Source organism: Falco naumanni, chromosome 1, assembly GCF_017639655.2.
Source record: "Falco naumanni isolate bFalNau1 chromosome 1, bFalNau1.pat, whole genome shotgun sequence".
In the NCBI taxonomy this organism is placed as follows: Eukaryota; Metazoa; Chordata; class Aves; order Falconiformes; family Falconidae; genus Falco; species Falco naumanni.
Window position 1 is genome coordinate 117,555,808 of NC_054054.1, and position 26,666 is coordinate 117,582,473.

The following is a 26,666-nucleotide window of genomic DNA, read 5'->3' on the forward strand; positions in this document are numbered from 1 at the left end:
CTCCCTACAAGTTGCATTGAACTCTAATAATTTCCACCGGTAGAAGTAACCTTGGCCTTGCCCAGACTTTTAAATCATCCCTGATCCTAATGATTTCCACTGTTTTCCATATGACCCACAGCAAACAGAGACCCCTGGTAACGGAGCATCGGCACATGCTGCAGCATCAGCAGCATGAGAAGCCAGAGTTATTTTTCTCTCCTCATAACTAGGCTGGCAAGAGCGACGCTCTCCCCCATTAAAGCTCCAAAGAGGAGACTAAGGGGTGTCCGTTCAGGGACTTCAGTTCCAGGCGGGAGTTTGAGCAAACAGCCTGTGCTCGCCTCCCACATGATATAAGAGAGAGTTTCTGGATTTAGTGCAGACTCCTTTGCCCATCAGTGGCTTATGCTGCCTCAGGTCCTGAGGCTTAACTGACCCCAGGAGCCGGCAGCTGTCTGTGCAACACGTTTCTGGCTGCATTGCAGAAAGTTCCACGCTAGTAAGAAGTTGGAGCCCTCAGCGTGGCAGCAAGAGGTGAAACCCTTCCAGCAAACCCGCCACCGCTCCAAGCCTCCGGCTGGGAAGCAAAGGGGACAGCCCCCCCCGCTCCAGTCCCCAGACAACAGCCACACAGGGTCCCTGCAGGAAGCACTCTCCAGGTGGCTCATGCAATACTAAAGGGACTGCTATGTTTTTCCACCTTTTCCAGTGGTTTTCTGGCACAGAAACTGGGCAGGGTTAAGAGGGCTGGGAGTGAGAAAGCAGCAGAAAGATGATTAAGAGCCTATGTTCAGCATTAGGAGAGCTCCAAGCAACACTCAAATATTTTTCCAAATCTTTGCATTTGGAGACGTGGCCACAGCAGACACTGAATGGGACAGATATCTGGGTTTCTCCCCTTGTTTGCTGTTGCACCCTTTTTTTAGACTGCACACATTGTTCAGTGCAATATCTCTCTCAAGCATGTTTTGTGTGTTTGTGTGTACATGGGTATATCCATCTCTCAGCAAGCCATAGGAAAAAAACAGAATGCAAACAGTCCCACTCTATCCTTCTTTGCTTTATAAAAGCCCAGGGTTGACACTGGCTTCCCCAGGCTCTCAGCCTTTTATCTCTTATCAACGCCTGTGACTATCAGGCTGAAAAATTTACCCAGCCCCAGTGCGGCAGATGATGTTTACCAGCTAGGGATCAATAAAAAACACGCTGCTTTTTTTCTAGAGGAATCCAGGGCATTGCCCAGCACTCATCTTCCTCACCACTGCAAAGACTGTGCCAGTCATATGGTACTTCAGTTTTATGTGGTCCTAGATGCAGGAATAGAGATTTGCTTCCTCCTGGCCCTGCTTTTTCTCTAATGATGAAAGGAAAGGTGTTTCAGCCTGGGGAGAGTGCGTCCTAGCAGCAGCCGGTGGGCAGAAGACAACAACATTAGCAGACAGACTATGGAGGAAATAACGTTTAGCCTGTCTCATCTATGCACATAGACAGAGGCAGCCTGGGGAAGCTCTCCACGCTTTCAAACACAAAGCAAAACTGCTTTCCAGCCGCCCTGGACATCACCTGCATGAGCACGGGAGGACATGACTAATCATGGAGCAGCAATATACACCGTACTTGAGCGGACATCCAAATTCAGTCTAAATGAAAATGGCTTATCTACTTCAGCAAAAGGCTGACAGAAATAACAGCTGTATTCACTCAGGTGTAGGCTTTCTACTTTAAAGTCCTTTATCTGCCCAGAAAATCAAACCACCCCCCTCCACCCAGGCTGCACGATAACACATCCTCCTTTTTCCTTTTACCATTTTCAGTTTGATTCAACGAGAGGCTTGAAAGCCGGTCACCAAAACATTCTCAAGCATATGTAAGAGACAGAAATAACTGGAGTGGCCAGTGTCACCCACTGGTGGCTGGGCAGAGCTGGCCCTCGTTCACACACCAAGTGAGAGCAGAGTGGGAAAAGCAGCTTGCCCATAACCCTTTCGTCACTATTTTAACGGTCTCAGGATTTCAAAGTTTGTTGCTGTGGTTGTCCCAAAGCCTGGACAGGAAAAGTTTCTTTCCAAACCTGTCACTAGTGCATCCAAAACATTTCAAGAGGCAAGAAACAGGGAGGCTTTGAAGCCAACGCAGCTAAACTGCTACACAAAGTGAATCACCGAGACTGCGCCTAAACAACGAAAACCACCCCGAGGTATCGGACAGCGAAGGGGACAGCCCAGCGCCAGAAAGCACCTGAACAAGTCCTGCTTTTAAGCAGGTCCTGACCCTGAGCCCAGGAGCAGTCCCAGTTAACGAGCAAGGTAAAGAACATGCTTAAAAACCAACGTACTCCCGCTGCTTCGCTGAGACCGTACCGCCCGTGACACGAGCTCGGTGCTATTGAACCGCAGGCTAACGCATGCAGCAGTGCAAAAACCGCAACTGTGACCAAAGAAAGTTTTTCTCAAACTTGATTCCTCTGTCTTGTCTTGATTTCAGAATCAAAATATTTTCTTTCAGAGGAAATTAGTAATCTTAAAAAATCAGGTAGGAACAAATATCACAAGGGACAATCTATTTTACTAAAGTATTTGCTACTTTTGTTTTACAAAACCAGTTTTGGTAATGCAGCTGAGCCAAGACCCTCCCAAATTCTACAATTTTTCCTTATCAGAATATCAGTTGTACCTGAATGAAAAGTCACCTTTTAAGCCAAGAATTCACCTGCTAAGCAGACACCTTGAAGAAATCATGTTCTGTTTGTTACAATGGTACTAATCGAAGCAAAATTAAGCTCTATTCAGCGTAAAGCATGCACTTACACACACATATTTATATGAAAAGAATTGAAGCCATCATTTCTATGTTTCTTTTTCATGAAATATTTTCTTCTTGTATTTTGTCTTTACTGACTCCTACAAGAGCCACAACCTACCTTCACATCCCATGTTACACAAGATTTTGTTAGGCCATGGAAAGACACAGGGAAATACTCATCCTGCAAAAATCTCCCCAGAAACATAAACGGCTCTTTCAAATGAAAACACTTTTTTCCTGTCTTAATTAAAGGTTTTGGAAGTATTCAGTGAGATTTAACCTGAAGAACATGAAAGCATAAAACTCCTTTGGTGGTTGCATAGGAGATCTAAATCAGTATAAGAAGGGACTTATCTGCTGCTTGTCTCCGACCCTTATATCTGAGCATATCATGGTCCCGACTGCATTTGCCTGCAGAGCAGCCACCTGTGCTACAGCCGTGCTGCACTCCTGCTTTCCAAAGGAGGCACGCAGAGATTAAATTTGAAAAATGAAAGGTTTTTTTCAGAGTTTCCCACTACCTAAGCATGCAGCAGGTGAACTGTGCAGTTCTTGGGAGCACTCCGATATCCCACTAAACACAGCCTTCTTCACGTGCCCATGCAAATGCACGTGAAATCTAAACAGCCCTGAAAAACCCAGGCTAAAGCAATTTGCTGAAAGTCACCTAAGAAGATTTGAGAGTAGGGAATGGAGAACAATGGAGAACTGAGCACAACTTGCCATATCCCAAGCAAAAAGCATAACCGTCTGGCTCTCTCTCCTCTAACTACGCTGGGATAGGTACAGGTAGATACTTTACATACAAACTACAGCCCAACACAGTCATGAGCCTGTAAAACAAGCAGAGAAATCTGCAGCCAACACCACTTCTAGAAATACCTTTGTATTCTGCCAACAGCCCCACCAGCAGAAGCAGCTTCAACAAGACAGACTGAGACCAGCCTCCACCCCCGAATAGCTGCAGACTGGGCAGGACACTCTCCTGGAGCCACAGGTACAATCTCTTGGGAAAGAGCATGGTTTGAACACATCCCGGCTTCCCCTGGGAGGACAGGTAGCATGGCAGCCTTTCCTCCAGTGCTGCTACCAGGCCAGGCTGTGTGGCCGGAGGAAAGGGACTGGGCGTCCCAGTGAGTCGTGCCAGGTCTCAGGCAGGAGCCACGTGCTGAGCTGTGCCCACATCCCGCACCCAAACCGGAGCTGGATGGGCACCTTCTGCACCAAGGGCTCGGCAGAAGCAGGTGGGAGTGCGCTGCCGGCGCCTGTATCGGAGAAGCCCGTACCACTACCTGCGCCTTCCCTGCGGGCACAGCGAGCCAGATGTTTCAAAAGCATAAAAAAAACGGGGTTACCCACCGAGACGACTGTCAGCGCTGCCTTTGTGTGTGGGGGGAGCCTGAGGTGGCAGAACCAGGTGCTAGAGCCAGCGCCAGCTGGGGCACAGCTCAGGCACTGGACCGTTCCCCTGCCTGGGGGAAGCAGCAGTTTGCTCCAGCTAACAGCCAGCACAGGGGCCAAACTGCAAAGCGTTGAGGGCAACTGCAGCATGGGATGCGAGCAGGGGTCCAGCGAAGAGGCCAGCACCTCTGTCCCTTAGGGGTGCAGCAGTGACGGGGGCACTGCCCCCGCAGAGGACTAGGAGGCTGCACATTTTGAAGAGACAACAGATTGCTGTGCCTGCCGAAGGACTGATAACGCTGGCATACTCTGCTTTTTTCGAGCTTTTCACTATTAACTTTTTGTCATTTCAAAGCCTACAAAGCTGCTAGCATATTCCTGTCTTTGTTTTTACAAATATGATTTTTCAGTCATATACTTTTGGCCCATCATCACACATTTAAGTAACAGAAAGGAGATGAGACCTGTGAAGACAGTAGAGCCAGTCTCTTTAAATACAAGCAGTGCCTATCCTAATGTATGCAAACAGCCAGTGCAAAATCATTTTTATTACTGAAACTTGCTGCAGTGCAGGAAATGTATTCAAAAAAAAAAAAAATAATGAGAGGATGTAACGTACTGCATGCACATGGTTCACATCTCAGCAGCACCTGATACCTCCCATTCATGCCACCCAGGCTGCATCTGCTGACACTCACCAGTCGATTTGCAAGAGTGATGGTACACGCTGTAGCTTCAGCTTCTTGCTGACATTTGAGTTTGTCTGAAGTGGCCTTCTCAAACTTGGCTGTGAGCTTTCCCAGGTTCTCGTTGAGGCGCTGCACATGAAAAAAAAGAGAAAATACCAGCACACTTTTAAGGAAAACCCTTATTGAGGGACGATTCACGCTGCAGGCAGGGCTGGCCAAGCTCCACCACAACTCATGCTGCCCAGGCTGCCAGCCAGGGCACAGCCCCTACACCATGTTGCAGCGTCAGGAGCCAGCGTGGAGGCGCAAAGTGCTGCGCTATTTTATATGCTTGTAACTCACACCCTCAGCACAGGGCAGAGGCAAAGAACACACAACATTTATTTGGGGCTCTGCCCTGGTGTGAATTTAAACTGGGAAAGGGGGTCCACATGGCCAAGTACCAGTTCTACGGCTGAGCAATGAGGAGGGCAGCTAAGAAAACAGAATTTTAGATTTCTTGATGCTGCAGCCTCTTTGGTCTCTGTCCAGTCCTTGAGGCTCTGCTGATTCACCAAGTTGTGCTCAAATCCCCAAGGAGCTCCTCAAGCAGCTGGAGGTACGCTTGAACCATCTCCAAGCCATACCTCCCACACCCTGCTTCCAGAAGGGAACATAACAAACAAGTCAATGAAAGAGTTTTGCTCCTGAAGCCACCCCAGCGTGCACCACGGGACACCCCTGCAGAGGAGCCCAACCAGCACTCGGTGGGACCATCTGACATGCAAAGTGCTTCTGGGCTGACAAGGGGCAGAAAGAGGCCAAACCACCCGGAGAGAAAAAAAAAAAAAAAAAGACCGAGCCCTTTGCTTGGGCTGAGCTCTTCACGCTCTGGTCTAAAACAAATCAACAGCTCCCACAGGCACTTGGAGCATTTCACTTCTGATAAGAGAAGTAATAATTGATTTTATCTGTACCCAATGCAAACCGCTTAAGGCTAAACTGCTTGTAAATCATTTTAACACTGAGCTACACACTAGAAACAAACCTGAAAATGAAAAAGGATTATATTAGGGATATCTGCAGCTCTCCTGGATACTGTAAAACACAAAGAAGTCTCTCCTTGACCTGCCTTGGAATTAAAAACACAAAAAGTTTCTATCCCTGAGTGTATATGAATGTACGTGCATACATACACTCATCAAACCCCACCACAGAAGCACGATTCTGATGAACAAGTATCTTTGATCTGTGAAGCACAGATCACACCTGCAGCACCACACCAGACACTCCACAGTAACACACAAATATCTGTGTGCAACTGTGACTGTACATCTTGCTTCTACATCTACCCTCCCCAGATTCATAGCACCCTTATTTCCCAGGCAGACAAAGCAGAGGGAAAGGTACTTAGTTTTGACAGTCAGAATAGTCTCATTTATTAATAAAATGGGTTTATGATAGCTCAGCGCCCAGTGGTGAGCAAGTATGAGTCAGCATCACATCACTGAAGCTATCCAAGGTATCCCAGCTTGATAAGCAAGGATATACCTCCACATCCACCCCCACGCTGAGCAATGTATCATTATCCATCTGCAGAGGGGAAAACTCTTCTAAAACAATCAGTTTTGTAAGTGCATGCCAGTGGAGTACCAGTAATCTCCCCAAAGATTGCCATTTTCTTTAACAAAATCCCACTTCTTAAAAAAAAAAAAAAAAAAAAAAAAAAGAAGAAGAAAGGCAAAAGAAAAGCTCAGACATTAAAAGCTTTGGAAACAAGCAGCATAAAGGGACGATAAAGGTTCCCCAGCACTGTATTTCACATCTTAGATGGGAGAATTAGAGGCTAAAGACCTCTAAATCCATCCCTGCTTCAGGTGCTGTCCCTGCCCTCCTTTCATCTGCAGCAGCAAGGGGCTACCAGAGAGCTCTGGAGATCTTTATTTTTCACATTTTTAGTTACAAAGTGTAGTAAGCACTTTAAGAATAATAATCCCTAGGAGGCATCAAGGGAGTTATGTATTTTCTGACACGAAGATGTGCTGCTAGAAGAGACGAGCAGGTGGAGGAGCTCGGCTGGAGGGGCTGTGCTGCCCCTCTCAGGGCTCAGTCCAGGCCAGTCTGGCTGCCCACACACCTCGGGTATTAACGGTGATTTTGCACAAACCGTGGTGTTAGTACAAAAGCACAGCCACAGAGGGTCCTTCACTCACAGAGAGGGATCCCAGATCCAAAGCACCTTAAGAAAAGGCAGAGTCTGGAGCACAAGCAGTGGCTGCCTGCAGCAGGAGGGAGCTGGAGAACAGCGAGTTCTGGGATGCTGAGGAACGGGCTGGTGGGGACCACTGCGCTGGTGTCCCCACTTTACTACTAGCGAGTGTTGACCAGGGAGGGAGGTGGGGGGAAAAGCAGTGTCTTTAACATAGAGATCATTTTCTGAAGGAAAAGGAGAAAAGCTAGAAGCTACTCTCTGTACAAATGCATTCCAATTATACAGTAATTTCTTCTATTCAGTAATTTTCTTAATTTCTTTTTTTTTAAGTAGTAAAAATCTAAATAAGGATAACGCACAAGACATGCTGACAGGGAGCTGTGCCGTGACAAATTATTAGGCTCCTACTAAAGCAGTCATCATCCTGCAAAACATGCCTATCACCAGAGCCTGAGCACAGGGAGCCAGCCCAGCCCAGCTCCATGCTACCAGCACTCTGAATCAGCCTCCCGTTCCTCTTCCTTGCCCCTGTGCAACATACCAGGAACATACTGGTTTGAGACAACGAGTTTTCTGAGGAACCATGAGTAGAAGCAAACTGCATTTGAAAAAACAGATAGGAATAATAAGAGTTGGTAATTGGCTTTCATCTTAAGGTGTAAGCAAGGCTGGAGAAGAACAGATGAAATGTAGAAAGCAGCAATATAACAGGGAGAGAAAATACTATAATCTACCAGATCTTTGGATTCCCACCCCACCCTGAAAAATACATGAGTGCAGAGAAGGAGCTTTGGAGAAAGTGGAGGATTTGTCCCCAGGCAGGGGCTAGCGCGATGGGTCCCACCAAAGGGCCAGCACTTACAGCGATTTTGGCCTTGATGCTGGCCAGCTTGTCCTGGGCAGCCGCCAGCTCCGCGTTGGCCTTGCTCAGAGCCTGCCGCTTCGGCTCCACCTCGCAGTACACCTCGTGGAAGCGCACGATGTTCACCACCCAGGAGCAGAGGCCGGCTGCGGCGTAGGACTTGGTGGTCACAAATTCGGGTTTAAACTTAGGATCTTGCAAATAGGGCTGAAGGGCTTTGAGGCAGTTCTCATGGATGTTCTCCTTGTCGAACTTGATCAGGGAGTCCAGGAAGCCGTCCACCCTCGCCATGGCAGCTTTTGCTGCTTTCCAGCTCCTGTCCTTGGGAATCTTCCCTCCCGGGGCCATCAGTACCATCACAGCTGCAGTGACATTGCTGACAGCTGAAGGCGGTGACCCAAAGGACCTCAGCTCCGTCAGATTTTTCTGAAAAGGAGAAAACAAGGTTGTTAGACAAAAATGAATGGGCTTTCTTTTCACTTTGCCACTAATAGAGTCAGGCTCCCAAGCTATCAATCTGATAAATTGGCCCAAACATCGCTGCCTTTAAATCACTGCTATGCATGTTTACAGCACATGTGCTCAGCTCCCTGCATCCAGCTCCTCACATCCCACCCAGGACCAGCACAGCACAGCGCTCCTGCCCAGACTCCCACCCTTTCCCTGCTGCAGTGTTGCAGCTCCCAGGAGCAGGAGGTTTTCTGCCCTCTCAGAAGATCAGAATAAGGACAAAGGAAACCTTTCCAAATAATAACCTCTATAAATAGCCCCCAGCCCCTCTAGAACAGCCTTGCAGAGCTTCCCTTCATGCTCAACTAATCCCTGTGCCAGACACCCATGCGTTAAGGTCTTGCGGAATGATTTGTGTGCCCCCATGTTTCCACGAGGCCATTGTCCAGCCCAGACTGGGGCACTTGAACCAAGCACCTTCAGCAGGAGCACGGTCCCTGGGGTGAACGGGCAGTCCCCCCACGAGAATCAGCTAATCCCTGGGGCCACCCTTGTCCAAGGTGGAGTTCCCACCTCCTCCACTACCAACACAGGTAGTTTTAGCTAATCCCTAATATTAAAGTGGGATGGATCTTAACCTATCAGCAAAAGACAGCTGAATTGTGGAGAAGGCACACATTTCCTAAAACACTTGCAACTGTGACAACAGTGCGATGCTGAGGGTTTGATCCGCTGTCACCTAAAACCCTCTCTCTATGCACGTGCAACTTAGCTTTTGCATAGGAAAAACCAGCGCAGGTAAATCAGCTGTTCTCAAATGACATGCTGTTGTCAAAACAAGGATAAATTCTGTTTCAACACCAGTTTAAGAAAAATCTGTGAACCTCTGTCAGTTCCTGGTTCTATCAGTTTTGATTAGGTCTTAATCTACATTCTCTGATATTCTGCTTCTATCAGTTTCTGTCTATAGAAGCAAGGTGGAATAGCCTGGTACTGTTGAGCATCCACTTTTTAGATAAAGGTATCTGCTACAAATCTATTCCTAAATGTTTTTTTGCTAACAAAATTTTTTTTGTTAATAATCGAGCTGATAGAGGCAGGCCCTTGGGAGATGTGTGTGCACTTGCAGTGTAAAATGTCTCTAACATGCTCAATGACACGGAGCCAACCATGAGCACTGACAAGCACCCCAACATGTCCTCCTCCTCCAAGAAGAACCCCAAGTAGATACATACGAAATAGATAAATACTAAACACCAAAAGAACAGTGGCTGCTCTGATGACAGGAATGAAGGAAGACCAGCCTCTGCAGTTTAACGGGGCTGAGGCATCCCTTACCAAACACAAGACTGCTCTGCAGCCAGCAGCAAGGAAGGAGAAGATGGGAAACTGGCTGTCTGGAAGCTCATGGGGCTGTGGAAGTGCAGGGCAGCACGGCAGTGCCCCCGGGAGCAGTGTGCCCCAATGCGTGGGTCACCCGCTGCACAGCCCTGGGGACCTCAGGTGGGCTACAGCTGCTGCCCACACCACAGGCTGACACCTTGCTAGCTGCCACCCCCACCTTGCTGCGCCCAATAGCTCCATCCCTCTGGGAGCAACAGGACTGCCTATGGCTGCCTGATGTTCCTCCACTTCACTCACACTCCTCTGTGCCGCTCCGCTCCTCTCCCCCTGCTGCAAAGCTCATGTGGGATCTCTGGCCTGCCAGGAGAGGCTGACCCCTTGGGTCATTGCCCTGTTAATCCTGGAAATGAAATAAAACCTCCCTGGCCCTTTCACTTGTGTGGATCTCAGGTCACCTGCACACAGTGCCGTGGACGGTGCGGGTGCCAGCCAGGTTCCCGCACAGCGATGGCAGAGGCACATGGCATTAGAGCAGCTGTCCCATCCAAGCGAGTCTGGCTTTCCGCAGAACTCATCCCACCAAAGGCAACTGGCTGCCTGCTGACCAGTATCCCTCATCCTTCACCTGGGATTAATGCAAAGGCACCTTCTCTTGCTTCCCTCACCACACAGCCTACCTGCCAAAAATACAAGTCTGAATGGACATGGCTGTTGTTCCTCTAAACTAGCGGGTGACGCTGGCACAGAAATGTCCCCATATCCACATACTCACTGAGCTCTTTGGCAGCTGGCTATATATATTTATTACTGCATTCTACTCAACAGCTTTTCTCACTGTTTTCCCTATTAATGTTGCATATAACAGTCCTGCCCAAATAAGATGACTTAGATAATTGGGGAGAAACTGTATATACGCACATAAATATTGCTGATTATTCATGTCAGCAAGCAGGTCAAGCTCTCTGACGCATTTCTGATCAGCAGGTAGAGGAGACCATGCCTCTCAGGGCTCTGCTGTTGCTGCTTTACAGGTCCCTAGAGAAAATCCCAGCTTCTCCCTAATCTTTGCCTAATGAGATATTCTACAGCTCCAACACGAAACCAAAACTAATGAAGAGACAAACATTTTCCCTTTGTACAATCCTTTTGCTTCCAGGAACAAAAGCCAAAGCAAACGCATCTTTGCAGCAAAGCCACATCTTTCGTGAAAGCTAATCAAACAGCAAACCCATTCCAGATGACTCAGAGTTGCTTTCCTGTCCCCCAGCAGGTCTGGAATTGACCCGTGGTCCGAGGCATGATTGAGCCGTGCCTTGCTGTGATCATGGGAATAACTCTGACTTCCCAGCTGCATCTGGTGCATGGCCGCTGCCCTGCCCTGTGCAGGGGGGGTCTGCCGCTCCAGGATGCTGCAGGAACTGTAGGTCAAAATAAATTGCAGGTACGTGTCTCTCGGGCACATCTCCAACTGTTGGACTCTCCCAGAATGCCCTTGAAGCAAAAGCCTTCCAAGGTACCAAAAAGCGCTCCCTAAACTCAACGAGGCATGAAGAACGCCTTTGACAAAGAAAGGACAAGGCAAACCCAGCTCCAATACAGCTGGAGAAGGCCAAACCCTCAGGTCACCATGTTCTGTCCCTACAATACAGGGACCTCATGAGGGAAAGATGTCCGGAGGAGCCCAAGAAGTCACTCTCTCCACTGCACTTTTGGATCTCTGCTCCTCCTTCCCCACCCTATCTCCCCCCTTGGCCAAGCAAGGCATTTGCCGTGGGCAGCAGGAAGCCACTACCCCATGGTGCCACAGACCGAGGGGGACAGAGCCTTCCCATCACAGACCCCTTCCCAAAGCAGGGGACGGGTCAAGTGGGAACTCAGAGGATGCCCGTGCTCCCTGCAAGCTGCAGCCACGAACTGCCAGCCCCGCACTCACCAACATGGCCCGTGGGGTCACAGGAGCTCTGCCCGCACAGCATTCCCCGTGCCACGTGGCTGGGGAGCACGGCTCCGAGCGGCTGGGTGGAAAGTCTGCCTTGTTGGTATTTTGGGGTTTTCCAGCTCCCACAGTGCTGACTGTGTGCTTGCACAGAAATACCCCAAGCGAACAGCATCAGTAACGGCTCACTGAAACAAAGGGGTGCTCGTGCTTCACACTGCCCGTCCTGCAACACCTCCTGCACCTCTACTATGACCAGCTCAGGGCACCGTGCTCCTTGCCACAGGACCTTCAAGACAGCCGACAGCCACTCACCCTGAAAGCACCAGCAGCCTCTCCTGTCTCCTTTCGTACCACTTTGTTCCCCACAGCTCAGGGGTAACAGCCTCAGAAAACACTGTAGCAAGAAGTGGCCTGTGCCCCTGCCCTGGAGCCCACCCCCCAATCCTGCATGCCCTCCTCCATGATAGCAGGCAGGTCTGAGCCGCAGACAGTGCCCAGAGCTGGCGATCCCCCCGAGACACTCTTCCCTGGGTCCTGAAAGAGGGTGACAGTAAGGTGACCTCCCCTTTCTCCTGGGGCAGGACAAGAAGCAGTGGAGCCAGCCAACAGCAGAGACACCATCCTCAGTTCCTTCTGCTCTCCATGTCGATGAGTAAAGGGTAATGTGGTGCAGCCTCATGGCTACTCTGAGTTACACCAGGGATCAAGTAGGTACCAGCTGGGAAGAAGCTGGAGGAGGGTCAATATAATGCCCAAAACCCGGGGCCATCAGATGACACTGCCCCCTCCACGCAGAGGGGAGATACCAGATTCCCATGGGAACCATCACCCTACCTTGTTGAGGGTGTTCAGAGCAGCCTGGGCAGCTGCCAGGGCAGGCTCAGCTTTGGCCAGGTCCTCCTCACAGTCCTTCTGCTTCTGCTCGACCTCCTGGGTGATAAGTGCCACTTTCTGCTCCTCCTCATTGGCAACTGCCTTTTCCCTGCTCACTTTCTCCGTCTCCACTCCCACCACCTGGATCAGCTTATCAGCACTGTCATTCTTCTGCTTCAGCTCCACCTCTTGGGCTGCCAGCTTGGCCTTCAGCTCATCCACCTGGCAGGAAGAAACACACGCAGGAGCATGAACACCCCCCAGCCTGCTCCCTGCCCTGCCCAGCAGCGCGGGCTCACGCTGGAGCTGGGCTGAGCAGTACCCAAACACATGGAACTCCTGTCTCTAAAGCAAGCAATTCCCTGGCAGCCCAGAAAAGCAGTATTTCTAGCTGTTAGCGGGATAGCACTGCTCTCCTCTGCTCATGGTGGCTTGGCTCACAGCTGGAGAGCCCACACGCACGGTGCACACACTGGAGCAGCCTGCTAGCAGTAAGGAACCCGGTCGGGGAGAACCCAGCCCCAGCAGGATGAACCACTCAGGAGGGTGTCCCACCCCTCCCTGCCCACTGCCTCTGCTTGGAAACCGGACAGATGTGCCAGGGCATCACCAGCGTTGCTTTGAGCAGGATCCAATGGGAAGTAGGTGGAAGCTTTCATCTCAGGTATTCTTGGGATTATTTTTTGCACAGCCCAGGAACTTCACCACAGACCAGGGATTTGCAGGAAGCTTCTCTCCTTATAAAGCCAAATACATCCATGAACATGAGATCTGATGATACATCACATCCCTGGTAAAGGCGGCATGCATGTGCTGTGCGCGTGTGTGTTTTGCAGTGGCGATGACGTGCTACAATTCAGCTGCTCCTGCTTTTCCTTCTCCACCTTGCCGCCAGCAGAACAGAGCACACAGTATTTTGCCACGTGCAGGCTTCCAAGGGGGCCTGTGCCCCAGGACCCAGCGCTGCCAAAGCCACCCGCTTGCCCCTGCCACACACCCCCTCCATCCCCTACCCCGCGGCAGAGGCAGAAATCCCATCAGTTTCCTCACAGCCATCAGGTCCTACAGACTTAGGGTGGCAAGGGCATTTTTTTTACACCAGAAAGATTACAGCTGGGATCTGCTGACAGGTACAGCCCTTGCCAGAGTTCCAAGGCTCAAGGGGCTTTAAAATGCGATGTCAAATGAGCTCGAGAAGGGATCCCCTGTTCAGGCAGCAGCCAAGAGGCATGGCAGTGGTGGCAGCTCCTCACACCCGGCAAGGCAGGAGCCCTCTCCAGCAGCAGGCTGAGGCCTCTGCGTGGTGGGGGAACTCGCACCAGCTCTCACTCGAAGACAGAAAGTCTCTTTCTAAAAGCACCCATTTCAATGAATTTACACAGGCTTTGTGCAGACCACGAGATTTTCACTGTCCTGACATCAGGCTCAAAGGATTGCTTGAGCTCTTGAGGTACGTCTTTACCTGTATAAAAATATGTCGTGGAAGTCAGACACTTGCTTTTGTTGACAATTCCATTTTTATACCAGAAGAGAGAGCACAATTTGCAATCTTATAAACTGAAGCTATTGATGTCAGCTTCAGGTGGAGAGCAGTTTCTTAGGAGACTTTGTGAACTTCATCCACCGTCATCTCCTGCTGCCTGCCACTACAATGCCGTTTTCACCAGGACAAAGACATGACTATAAATCCAAATGACTCTGGGCCTGCAGGAGCACATAATCCCTTCAGACGGAAAACTAGCCGCAGCGTCTTGTTCAGCTCCACGTCTTCAGGGATTGCGGGAAATGGAAGTGAGAGGCTTCGCTGATGGCAGATACGGCTTGTGACCTTCTGTCCAAAAAATCAGTAATCATGTGCTGGATACATACATAAATGGCAGCTTTAGGGGTTTACATGACCACAACAAAACAAGCAAGGGATTAAAACCCGCTAGCACTCAGCAGTGCTACAAAATGAGCAGGTGTAAACTCAGCCCCCAGCGCAGCCAGCGAGCACAAACGCCCTGACCGACCCTGCTTTCAGCCTAGCGCGTGCAGTAAGGGAAGGGCAGGTGACTTGCTATAACGTTGTCAAGATTTAAACAAAGCAAGAAATTCCGTGTGGTTTTATCTGAAAGGAATATTTGGAAGCCTGCAAGTTACAGCGGAGGCCCCTGCCCACCTGGGCTTGGGTTAGGTGTTAAATTCCCAGCGGAAAGGATGCGGGTTGGAGCTGTGATGTGTGTCCTGGGGGGTCTGCTGGACCCTCTGCCAATAGATCACACCACATCTAGGGTGGATACGGTGACCTCCAGCCTCCCTTACCCACAAGCAGGATTTTGGAACGTGAAAGGAAAGGATTGTGTTTCCCCAATGAGGCTGAAGCTCACTCACAGTTGAGCAGGGACGATTTAATAGTGTTTGTGCAGTGGAAAGGGAGAAACAGGAGCCATGCCTAAATAACCAGACCCAGCGTCCTTAGTGATATCCTGGGGGTGGCACAGGGAATGTGTGTTTATGAACTTTACTCTTCCAGTTTCACCCCGTCAGCGCAGCAAACAAGTTTCTCTTAAGGCTGTACTCCCATCCACAGCAAAAGCAGTCTGTCACGTCCATTTCTCATCCCTTCCCACACATCCTAATGCCCAGACATAAAAATGCCTGATGAGAAACCACAGAGCAGGGAGGCCTCCCACCACCGCCCTTGGGAAGGCACAGGCACAGCAGACACCTTAAATGTGCTCCCACTGGTGGAGCCGTCCCTGGCAGAGCAATGATACAAAGGCAGGCATGAAAAGTTCTCCTCTTTCCACAAATGTCACACTACCAGAAGGTACCCAAACTTCCCCTCTCTCACACCAAAAAGAGATTTCCAACCAAAAAGGATGCCAGTTAGTACACAGAGCTATTTTCTGTTTCTTTGGCATGGCCAGTACAAAGGCTGAGGTGGCCTGCAGAATGACAGCATCCCACAGAGAGAGAACACTATTAACCTGCCCATGGGCAACACCAGGACAGCAACGAGGTCAAGGTGTGAGCAGATGGATCCTAGTACGTGTGAGCAGCATGTGCCCTAGCACACACAGTATCATTATGGGCTGGAAAAGGGTCAGTACTCGGTCCCAAACAGTGCTAAGAAATGTGAAAAACCAGTGAGCAGCTTTCTGAGTCCAGGACAATCCGATGAGCAACTGGTAACGTGAGGTAGAAAGGGAAAGAGCAAAGCAAAGGAGAGATTCAAGGTTAATGTACTGTGACTCCAAAAGGGAAGGAAGAAGTGCTTGCTTCCCACCAGGACGCATAAGAAGAATTATTAAAGAACAGAAAACCTGGAGGGCAGACTCCCAGAAGACTCATTTTATCTGATTGTCCCTGCCTTGTTTCAAGAACACAAAATACATCACAAAGGTCGGCGATTAATTGATAGAGCAAGCAAGACTTGAATCTGGAATCCAATGATGCAACATTAACTAAAGTCATCCTAAAAATTACTCAGCAATGGGCTCTGAAACAGAGTGCTGACCTCTTCATAGCGAACATCACTCTGAAAAACAAATGACTCATCCCACACATCTTCCCAAGTCTATTATGTCCTAATAACTGGAAGCTGGCTTCTGCTTTTCTGAGTACTGAGGACAGCCACTGTCCTCAGGGAAAGACGGTGGGGCATGTGAGCTAATGGGAGACATTTATTTAGAATAAAAGTTGGTCAATGGGTATCAAGGTGTCCAGATCATGAAGAAAAAAAAAAAAAAAAAAAGAAAAAAAAAAATCCCAACCAAGAAAAAAACCCAAACAAACCAAAACCGAAGAGCAGGTTGCGGGGAGAAGAGTAAAAGGAAGGGGGAGAGATTAATTTGAAAATGAAACAGCTAAGACAAAAAGTACTCTGCAACTACTTGCACAACACCCCCCTCATGCTGAGGCAACACTGCAAAGTTTATAGAAATACATAAAACTCATAATTAACTTGTCATGGCATCCAAGCAGCAGGAATCTCGAGAATGCTGATGGTGGGAGCACTAGTCCTCAGACCTAGGGCATAACCAGGTATCAAAATCATCCTCCTCTGCTTTGAAAATAAAAAAATGCCACAGCATATCACTTCCAAGCACCATGAACACAATCTGGAGGTGACACACCCACGTGAGACACAGGACTTGTCACTTCCTCAGCACCAAGACCAATCATTTGTATGGTGAATGTGAAGTTCAGACTTTTAAACCCATATCCAAGATTGAACATTCTGGTACAATTTCCAGTACTGCTAAATAGCCACACTCTGGTTTCAAATCAAAAGCAGTTTTGACTAATGCGTACATCTGATAGTTTAGGTGTTTAATTTTAGGCCCCCAGCGCTAATTTTAGATTCAAATTTGACATATTTGTCCTCACTGCTCTGCATCTTAAACAATTTCTCAAACAGGCGCTTCTCACCCCAGCCTTACTCCACCCAGGGTATGAACTTTGCGTTCTTTTCTCCTTCTTGCAACAGCAAAACCTGCGCAACCCTGTGGGGTACCATGGAAACCCACGGGCTTCCCATCTGTTCCCCACTCCACCACCACTGCTCAGCACCTGTCCTGCAGCTCATCAGCAAAACTTTGCCAACAGAACACCCACATGAAGATACTCCCCAAGAACACAGAAGGGTCCCCATGTTTAACCAATGCTACAGGGACTCGTTTCCTCTCAAAAAGTTACTTTCATATTGGTTGCTCCCGATAAAAGACAGACCTAACCCAACTTGTCCACCACTGGGGCATCAGCAAAAACAGCAGCACCCCACAGCTGCGAAATTATTTACATCCATAGGCATCCCTGGTTGCGACAGGTGCTCCCTGCTACTGGCTGTTCCACCTCAGCTGCATCCTTACAAAGAAGATGCTAAAACCTGCAAAGGGGACATGAAACGCACCCACTCCCCTCCTGCAAAGGCCTGTCCTGCACCACGAGGGAAGCAACTGTTCGAAGTGAGATGCAGACTATCAGAGTTGAGAGGCACTAATAAAGCCCATACATCACCCTCCAGAAAGGCATGTATCCTATTGAGCGTGACAGATATGATTTATGCCACCAGGACTACCCAGAGCATGTATATGGAAGGGGTTGAACCTGCTAGTTCTTCACCCACATCAGCCCCCTGCATTTCTTTGGAGCAGCTTCAGGAGACACCCGTTTGAAACAGTAGAGGCTCATAAGTGAACATTTGTAAGAGTAAACAGAATGTGAAATAGAGAGAAAAATGGGAGTTTAGCAACAGATGTAAACAGCAAAGATTGGAAATGCAGCTTGTGTCACTGCAGAGAGGTTGTGAAGTATTCAGAACACCTAGGCATTACCACAAGACGGCCAGTGTTGTTCACTAGCAGAGGGACTTGGGGACAGCTAATCTACCTTTCAGACATACGTTAGTTTTCCTTAAAGATGGATAGCATAATGCAAGAAAAAATGAGCATCAGCCCTGTTTTAAAAGGATACTCTGTTTAGTTTGAAAGAGAGGATTCTTGCTGAAGTTATTGTAGATTTTCTGGATGCAGCCCCAAAAATCACTGATCTCACTGTACCTTGTAAGCTGTTTTGTCACTGCAGCTGCAACGTAACCATTGAAAGAAGATGCACACAGCCAGCCGGATCCCTGTCTCATCTTACTGACTGTGATCTTTCACGGTTACCACTCAAAGAGCAGAGACTGGACACACACCTCTTCCCTTTTCCTTTCCAATACCAAACATGACTTCTGCTCCTCCAGGAACCCAGACTAGAGCCAGGATCTAGCACAAATTTTACACACTGTAGTTTCAGCCTGTAAAGTTCTCCTTTGAACCAGGATGCAGCGATGTCTCTAACAGAGGAACAAGGAAAACCCTCAGCTTTGCACCCCAAAGGGTTTGCGTACCTGTGCAGACGTGCTGTTGAGCTTCTGCAGGCCATTCTCTAGCCGCTCCATTTTTGCTTTTAAATCGTTGCCCTTTTTAAATAGCAAATTCTGATAGAGTTTGATTTGTTCAAGGAACGACTTTGGAGTGGTGTAGTTATATCGTCGCTCATTGCTCAGATACAATCGGGATATCTCGTTGACACTTGTGTGGACATAGGCCATGAATTTGCTTATTGAATCTTTCACTGAATCCTAAAGGCAAGATTAGAAGACAAGGAGAAACCATTTTAAACAGAACTATATATAATGCAGACCTGTGCCGTACATGGGAATGTATTAACTTTTTATTCTGCTGCAGCAAAATCCAGGATGTAATAACTAAGTTGATCCCTTTTCATTTGTTATCTCTAAAATAACTTTGTCTGCTCGTGTACTTTATACCTCTTTTTATATCTTTTTATCTCATACTTTATCTTATTCCAAGCAATTTTTCTAACATTCAGCCCTAAAAAATAACAGCTTTTTAAGTATAAATTTGGTCTTTTCTTCGGTACAAATGAGGAAAGTGTACACTCATAAAAAGAAAACATTGTAGGCTTTATTCTTCCAAAATCCTGCCCAGAAAAGATAAACAAACAGAAATTAATCTCTTTTAGTCTAGGAGCAGGTTGTCATCAATGAGAACTTGACATATTTTGCCCTTGAGAATTACAGACACTGAGACATGCATGTGGAGAGGAAAGTGTATGTTCCCTGCAATAATCATATTATTTTCTGCACCAATTTGTAAGCTGCCGCTCTCATTCACAAAGCTGTCACCTCACTGGCACCACTCTCAGCGTATACATGCACGAGCGTGGTGCCCGTGGTCACACTTCTGCTGCAGTCCATGCCCCTGGCTGCAAGACCTGGCCCATATTTCAAGCACTGTTCAATTATTTTAATGCAGGATCGTGTTATCAGCAATTCCTCTCCAAACAGCCACCGAGGTGCCCTGGATCAGCGTTGGAGAGCAAGAAAGGTGAGCAAACCCTCTCTGCAGCACTGCCCTCATTGCGTGCGGCGTTGCTCGCACTGCACGGATGGACGAGGTCACACCTGGCTGTCACCAGCACAGGGTGGCCGGTGCCTGTCCCCCAGGGAGCTCCAGCCCCCCACAGGTGCCAGCAAGGGGCTCACCTCCACGGTCTCCGTCTCTCGCAGAAAGCGGAGGCTGACGGACTCGAGGGCCTCCTGCGGCCACTCCTGGAACCAGTCGATGGCCGTGCAGCTGACGATGGCGGGGAACCTCCTGCTGCGGATGCGCAGCTTGCTCCCCACGGGTGAAAAACACAGCGCGACCTGTGGAGCCGTGGGAAGGAGGAGGTGAGAAGGCACAGCGGGGAGCAGGCACCAGGCTCCAGCCAGGCAGCCCAGACTCTACCGGCCCCTTCCAGTGGAAGATCTCACACCACCAGCTAAGGGTACAGCCACCTCTGCCCTTGCACTCCCAGCAGCCCTGACCTGGAAAAGGCACCATCCAGCAGTAAATACTCTTTTTTTCTCTGCAATAAAAACAAGCAGTGGCGTTAAGCATTGCTATGGTCAAAAGCAGAAGCCTGGCACACTTTCAAAGCTGCAGCCAGGGTTTAACGTAACCACACTTCCCTGCTTTAGCAGTGACACAAAGCTGCGCCTGGCAGGGAACCGGTGTCTAGATTCAAGTGGTGTAATCAGGAATTAAAATGAATGGATCTAAATTCTGCTGGCAGGACCACAGGCCTGCCTGGATTTTTTTTTCCCTGAAAGCCAGCACAGAAAAGGGTTGAGGTGGCTCAAACTCAAATCTGCTTTTATCAGAATGAGGAATTTTTAAGAAGAGAGAAATCTCAAAACAGAGCAGAATGGAAAGAAAAGCATTTGCAAACATGTTCTCCCAGCTCATTGCATTTTTGCACAGCAGGTCCTTTGCCTTTAGTTCTTCTGACTATGGATTACCCACAATATGAAGATCCCCTGTGCAACTTTTCCAGGTAGCCAGACCTACTCCTAATGCACCCCAGTTAAACCCCTATGCATGACATTGAAAACAGAAAGACTGGTCCTGCTCAGCTTTTGAAAAAGAACATTTCCAGCTCCCATAGCACTTTCTAAAGCCCAAGAAGTGATGACAACGGACAGCATTTCCTCTGCTTTAGTACTGCTCGCTGAGAGAATCACAGCTCCCCCCATGAACAGGCAGAAAAGCCTCTCAGGCTGCATCTGACCACCCTGCAAGGGAGCCCAAAGCAGCTCCGGGCTGTGCCCCTGCACCCAGGTCCGTGGTGAGGACCCGACCGTCCCACCTTCAGCTCTGTCTCACCTTCAGCTGTCGTCGGACACGCTCTATAAAAAACTTCCAGCAAGTCTCCCTGGAGTCCACCAGCCCCCGGCCTTTGACTTCATTCCTCATGCTGTTGATTATGTTCTCAACTTCATCATCAGGGAAGAGGTCAGGGATTTCACCTAAGAAAAAAGGGCAGGCTTTGGTTTACTGCTCTGGGTTTTGGTGCAGTCTAAGAGCAAAGTGAAGCAGCTGCTTCCCTCTTCAGGGGCTCAGGGCAGCCCCTTCCTTGAGAAAAATCATTGTGCCAAGTGCCCGCAGGCTCCAGCAGCAGACAGGCGGCACAAAAGGTCATTCTGCTAAAAAACCCCACACTTGTGAGAGCAAACTCCCTTATAAAAGCACAAAGTAAACACAGAACTGAATCAAAGTACAGAAACAGCATTCTTTTCTGATCTACAGTGCTAATTAGATTACCCACCAAAAATCAAATACCTAATATGCTGTACACAGTAATGAAATCATTTTAGTTTTGCAAACAAATTATTTACATTTACAACTCCTGCAGATGTTCAACGCCATTTCCAGCAATGGTCAAATAACTCCCAGATCACCAAAATGTTTTAAAAGTTAGAAATATTTCAGAAACTATTAAAAGTTAATAGTTATGCAACTGATGGCCAAAAATGTCCCTGACCAAATATATATTTTTTAGTGGTTCCTTATTTTATCACCTGTTCACTTCCTTTCTGGCTTCAGATTTGATTGAAATCATCATTATTGAGTGAGATACTATCAATATAAGCACTAATCACTTAGGAAAATATACTAATCAGATAGTCCTCATTTATAAGGAAGACTAAAATATATATTTTTGTTCTAGCTTCTTAGGTGATGATAAGAAGTGAAACAAGTAAGAAAAACAAGCAGGCAGGTAGCCGAGAGCAGCCAGACCCATCAGGGTGGGTGCCAGGTCGTGCCATGTGAAGTCACCGTCCCTGCACGGTCCCCTCCTCAGTCCGGCTGCAATTCTACACTGCCTCCCTGGACCCAGGGTGAGGACCCTGACCTGCTCCCACTTCCCCACGGAGCAAGCACAGGAAAACAGAACACCTTATAAGATGACATAGACATCCCGCAGCCAGGCTGCTCAGCCTGCCTCTTGCTGAAGGACACTGCAGAGCTTCACCTTGAGTCATGAGATGTTTGTGTTGTCTACACCACGCATAAGAGGTGGTGGGAGCTACTCACCATCCTCCGCAACAACCCCTGTCCTTACTCCTGCTTACAGATTCATCGCAAGCAGGGATTGTTTGCTGCTGAAGCCATCTGGACAATTTATAGCCACATATGTCAACTCTGGAGTTACTCACAAACTACCGCTCCACCGTGCTGTCAACTCGCCACCCCTCACAATCCACAGAGGTCACCTGAACCAGCTGGTGTCTTCCCACTTCCGACTCGTAAATAAGGCCACAAGCGGCACTGTTAGCAGCAGTGATTTAGCAGGGTGTCTGGGGAATCCCCCCGCCCTGAGTTACCCAGTGCAGTCACGCTGGCACAGCTGCACACCCCCACGTGCACTGCAGCGCGCCCAGCATGGGGACTGCTCACCCACACGTACTGGTGCTGGGCTCCGCAGGGAAACAGGGACTGGCAGGTACACTGACCATTCTGCAGTTGTTTTTGTTAAGTAAGAACTCAAAATCTTAAATGTATCTGAAAAGACAAAGAGGAACAGGACTGCAATGGGATAAGCAGCTAGTTAATACACACAGACATGGTTGTCTGGTGGCTTTGCAGATACCCAGCCAAATATTCTAGCCAAGAATAATCTTATTTTATTAGACAACTAGAGTGTGGCTGCACTGGATCCATAGGTCAAACTCCTCATCTGTCAGTACGTTCCTTCAGCTCTGTCCTCAGCTGCAATATCACAACAGGCACGTCACTTAACAACCGTGTGCAGTATAACATGAAGTATGCAAGAACTAGGTACAAGACACCAGAAAAAGAAAATCTACCAGATGATGGAGCGCATCCTCACCATGGAGACCTCAGCACTGCTTTTGCTCTAGAGCTTAACCCACGTATCTCCTAGCTTACTTCATATATCGCCCTTCTGTATATTTGAGAACTTCAGATGCAACCACTTGGAGCAAAACTACATTGCAAAGGGGGAGAGCAGAAATCAAAGCAATGAGAGATGTACCTGATGCTAAAAAGTCATTCACCAGCACCAAGAACTGCTCATCCACCACTTGCGCATCGGTCATCAGGAACACGGTGCCTACGTTCTTCATGCCAGCTTTCAGGTACTGGTTTGCCAGGTCCGCCTGGGGGTTGAAAAGCAAGTGGATTTAGGGGCTGCACCTACATTCTGCAAAGCACAGGCTAGGTATCACCCCTACAAGCGGGATATTTTAGAATCTTCCATTAACTGAGAACAAAGCAATTGCAATTAATTAGCATGAAACTGTACTTTGGCCAACCTCCATCTTCACAGCTGAACCTTCCAGGTCGTATGTGGGAGTCTATTGCTATCATCATCCCTCACTAAGTAAGACTTATTAACACTATGCCCAGGTCTGCATCACACACAAATGAGAAGAAAGCCCTGGCCAGCACTACTAGCCACAGGGGAATGTCTGTGGCTGAAACACTTCGAGGTCAATGGATGTGGCTGAAGCCATCGATGCAATCGCTGGTTATGGAGACTGCAAGGGGCATTCATCAAGGCTCACTCAGCCCCGGGCTGTGGGTACAGCAAGTCACATACACAAGGACAGATGCTAAAGCACCACAGGCACCGGGAGAGACAGCAGTGACTAGAAATGTTGGTCCTTGGTATCCCCATGCTGTAGATTTCTCTGGTTTCACAAGTATACATGAATATATTTTTTTTTCTGAGGTGTTGCAATACATTTTTTTGTTTGTGAGAACGGCAGCAGGATGCCGTCTGCAGACACCAATTTTTTCAGTTGTGTATTTCTTCCTCCTCTTCCAGACTCTGAGCAGGAACTCACCCTACAATCTCCTACTTGGTGCAGTAATCCTAAGAGCCTGTGCACACAAAAAAGCTGTTTCATTTCACAGGGAACAGGAAACCATCTTTTTGAAATTCAAGTTGTTCATGAGATGGGCAAAATAACATTATCCTGTTCAAACTCCATCCTTTCCTTCCTGCCCCTCCAGGCAGGATAACATACATGTGCGGGACCCTGAAGGAATGCGTTGGCCAATGTTTCAGAAACTCTCTTAGAAATTCAGCAAACACACATGCTTCTTCCAAAAGAACCATTAGTGATTTTCATCGCTAGAAATTTGGATTAGATCAATTATAATAGCAGGAGGGGCCAAGGGCAGACAGGGTAATCTATCACCATCTCATTCTTCCATATCTGAGAAAAAAATGATTCCGTATTTAATAAATTCTTTGAAAATGAATACAGAGTGAAGACAACATCACATTATCTTCCAGCTCCCCAGGCAGAGCTTCAAAAACAAGTTTATTAATTCTGGTGGTATGAAGCCATATCCCTAGACGGGAGCACAAGCCTCCTTGATGTACAGGCAGGTAGGAGCTAGAAAACGCCATGACCAGGGCTGAAGACCAGAGTGGAGAGCTGAAAATACCCAAAAGATGGTGGGACACGATGAAAACAACTTGTACACAAGCACACGTTGTCAGGATGGGGAAGGAACCCAGGGCTCATTGACCACCACCTCTCCCAGGCAGAACGGAGTAAAGTGATTTTTTACAACATGTCTAACGAGAATCATTTTCCCAGCAGCTAAAATACTTTTAAACCATTGCAGTGGTATTTTAAAATGATAATTTATAACTCCTAAGCTCACTGGCCTGTGTATAAATATAAGCACAGGCACGTGTCGCCTATAGCAAACCATCCACCCTCGGCAGTCCCTCCTCCCTTACACAAAGCAGCAGAGGAAGAGCTGGATACAGTTTGGGAACTCTCCTCCCACTTTTCCCTGCTCCTTTCCCACCTCCAAATCACTCCACAACAAGCATCTTACAGATGAGCTAGTTACCACATCTTGGTTTAATTAGAAATAGTTAGGGTTCATTAGCCCAGCCCAGCCTGAAACGAAGCCTGGGGCTGGGGTGCCCCCGGGGCGGGCAGGGACAGCAGGGCTGCCTGTGCCCCCCTGCAGACACGCTGCAGCAAGGTGTTTGGAGAAGCATCGCTCCCCTCCACAGCCCCATGTCCTGTCTGGAGCTTTTTAGCATCACTCAATATGCAACAAGAAAAAGTTTTCAGGGCAAGTACTACGATTTGTTTCCTTCCCTTCCACCTCAGCCCTAAAAGGCACCTACCTTCAGGTCAGGGATGCCATAGCCTTTCCGCAAAGTGATCTGGAAAACCTCCAGAGAGCTGATGAAGGCTGCCAGCCTGGTCAGGCTCTGCTTGCCACTCCCGCCCACACCAACCAGGAGAGCGTTTCCTCTGGGGGACTCCAGGATACGGTTGATGCGGCAACTAAAGTGAAGCATACAAAATCTCTTATTAACGAGAGTATTTTTCTTTTTCTCTGCCTGGTGCTTTTCAATACATATTTTATTCACTAAGAAATTGTATTCTGAATGGGATGAAAAATGTCGATCTAAGAGACACATCAGCAATCAATCCCCATCTCTGCTGATACCTATACAAAGGACGTAGCTGATGGAAAAAATATTTTGGTAGCAATTCAGGCTGTGTCCAATTTTTTTCTCATCTGCCAAGTCCTGCTGGACAGAACTATTTTAAGGTGAACGTCTGGACATCTTTGCGGGGAGGACAAGGGTCAAAGCACGCTACATTGGCATGCCAAAACCCAGAACAAAATTCAAGGCTCTGATACAACTCGCCAGTAAAGTTTTCTCTTCACAAACCATTTGGGATTCATGTTCAGGTGAAGAGTCCTGCTGTGCATTAAAGCATATTCATATATGTGTAGAATGGCATAAAATCCATCTGGAAAACACAGCCCATGCTTCTTACTTATCCAAACCACCACTACCTGAGAGTTAAGGTTTTTTTTTACTCTTAAAATAAACTTGCTGTTATTTTCCAGATCTGTTCACTTGTCCTGTGTGAGCCACACTGTGAATTCTGCCTGCTTCCAGTTTATTCTCTTTAAGCAAATGCTGACATCCCCACATGTTAAAACCCCAAGCGAGGCGATTTAGAGGATCCTACCTGTGAAACCCTCACTGTCCGGTGTCTCAGATGCCCCCCCTCTTCACATCATTGCCTTTATTCACTCAACTGAGTATTTTCTTAGAGTAATCCGATTAATTTTTAAATAAGACTGCAAGGAATACTGTACTGCTTCATTACAACTCAAGTATTTTATGATCTATGCGCAGACTCCCCACTGATTGGGAAATTATACCCAGAAAAGCAAGCCAGTTTGTGTGGAGATCTTTAGAGTTCCTCAGAGAGTTAGGCTCTCCCTGAAGATGCCACTGTGGTCGCTGCCCCGATGTGCTCTCCAGGGCTGTGCTTTCTGAATGTGCACACTGAGCCCTGGGGTGGGAGGTGACTGGCAGGTATCTCCCACTTCCTAACATAAATTAAGTCCCTGACTTTTCCTTTTTTTCTTTTTTTTTTTTTTTTCCCCCCCTGCAACTGAAAATTTTCAGCAAATTTGAGCTGACATTCATAAGCTGTTCAAGATGGAATAAGTTCTGCGCTGCAGCAAAATGCAATTTCCAAGTGCAATGAATGAAATTCACCCAGCTCCAGTGAAAATCATACTGAACACTCAAACCTCACTTTCCTGATTATCCACAATATAAGCTGGAGGGATAGTGCCAGGTTTTGTTGCAAATCCCAATTTATATAAAGTGCAAAAGGAGTGCAAGATTACTGTTATCGTCACCTTTCCGCAAGCAATGCAAGCGGAAACACCTATGGACATCAGGTGGCACATGGCTCGCTAGCACAAAGGAGTAAATGCCCAC

The 26,666-nt window shown here is 48.0% G+C and overlaps 1 protein-coding gene across 1 annotated transcript in view; it reads right to left on the minus strand.

Annotated features, from left to right (window-relative positions):
- Positions 1-26,666, minus strand: part of DNAH9 (dynein axonemal heavy chain 9) — a 188,722-nt gene that overhangs the window by 82,027 nt on the left and 80,029 nt on the right. The window contains exons 44-51 of the mRNA XM_040588011.1: positions 25,035-25,197; positions 22,908-23,031; positions 20,735-20,877; positions 19,573-19,734; positions 18,412-18,645; positions 12,495-12,755; positions 7,928-8,353; positions 4,884-5,003 (exon numbers count right to left, since the gene is read on the minus strand). Coding sequence (XP_040443945.1) covers positions 4,884-5,003; positions 7,928-8,353; positions 12,495-12,755; positions 18,412-18,645; positions 19,573-19,734; positions 20,735-20,877; positions 22,908-23,031; positions 25,035-25,197 — 1,633 coding nt within the window. The remainder of the gene's footprint in view (positions 1-4,883; positions 5,004-7,927; positions 8,354-12,494; positions 12,756-18,411; positions 18,646-19,572; positions 19,735-20,734; positions 20,878-22,907; positions 23,032-25,034; positions 25,198-26,666) is intronic.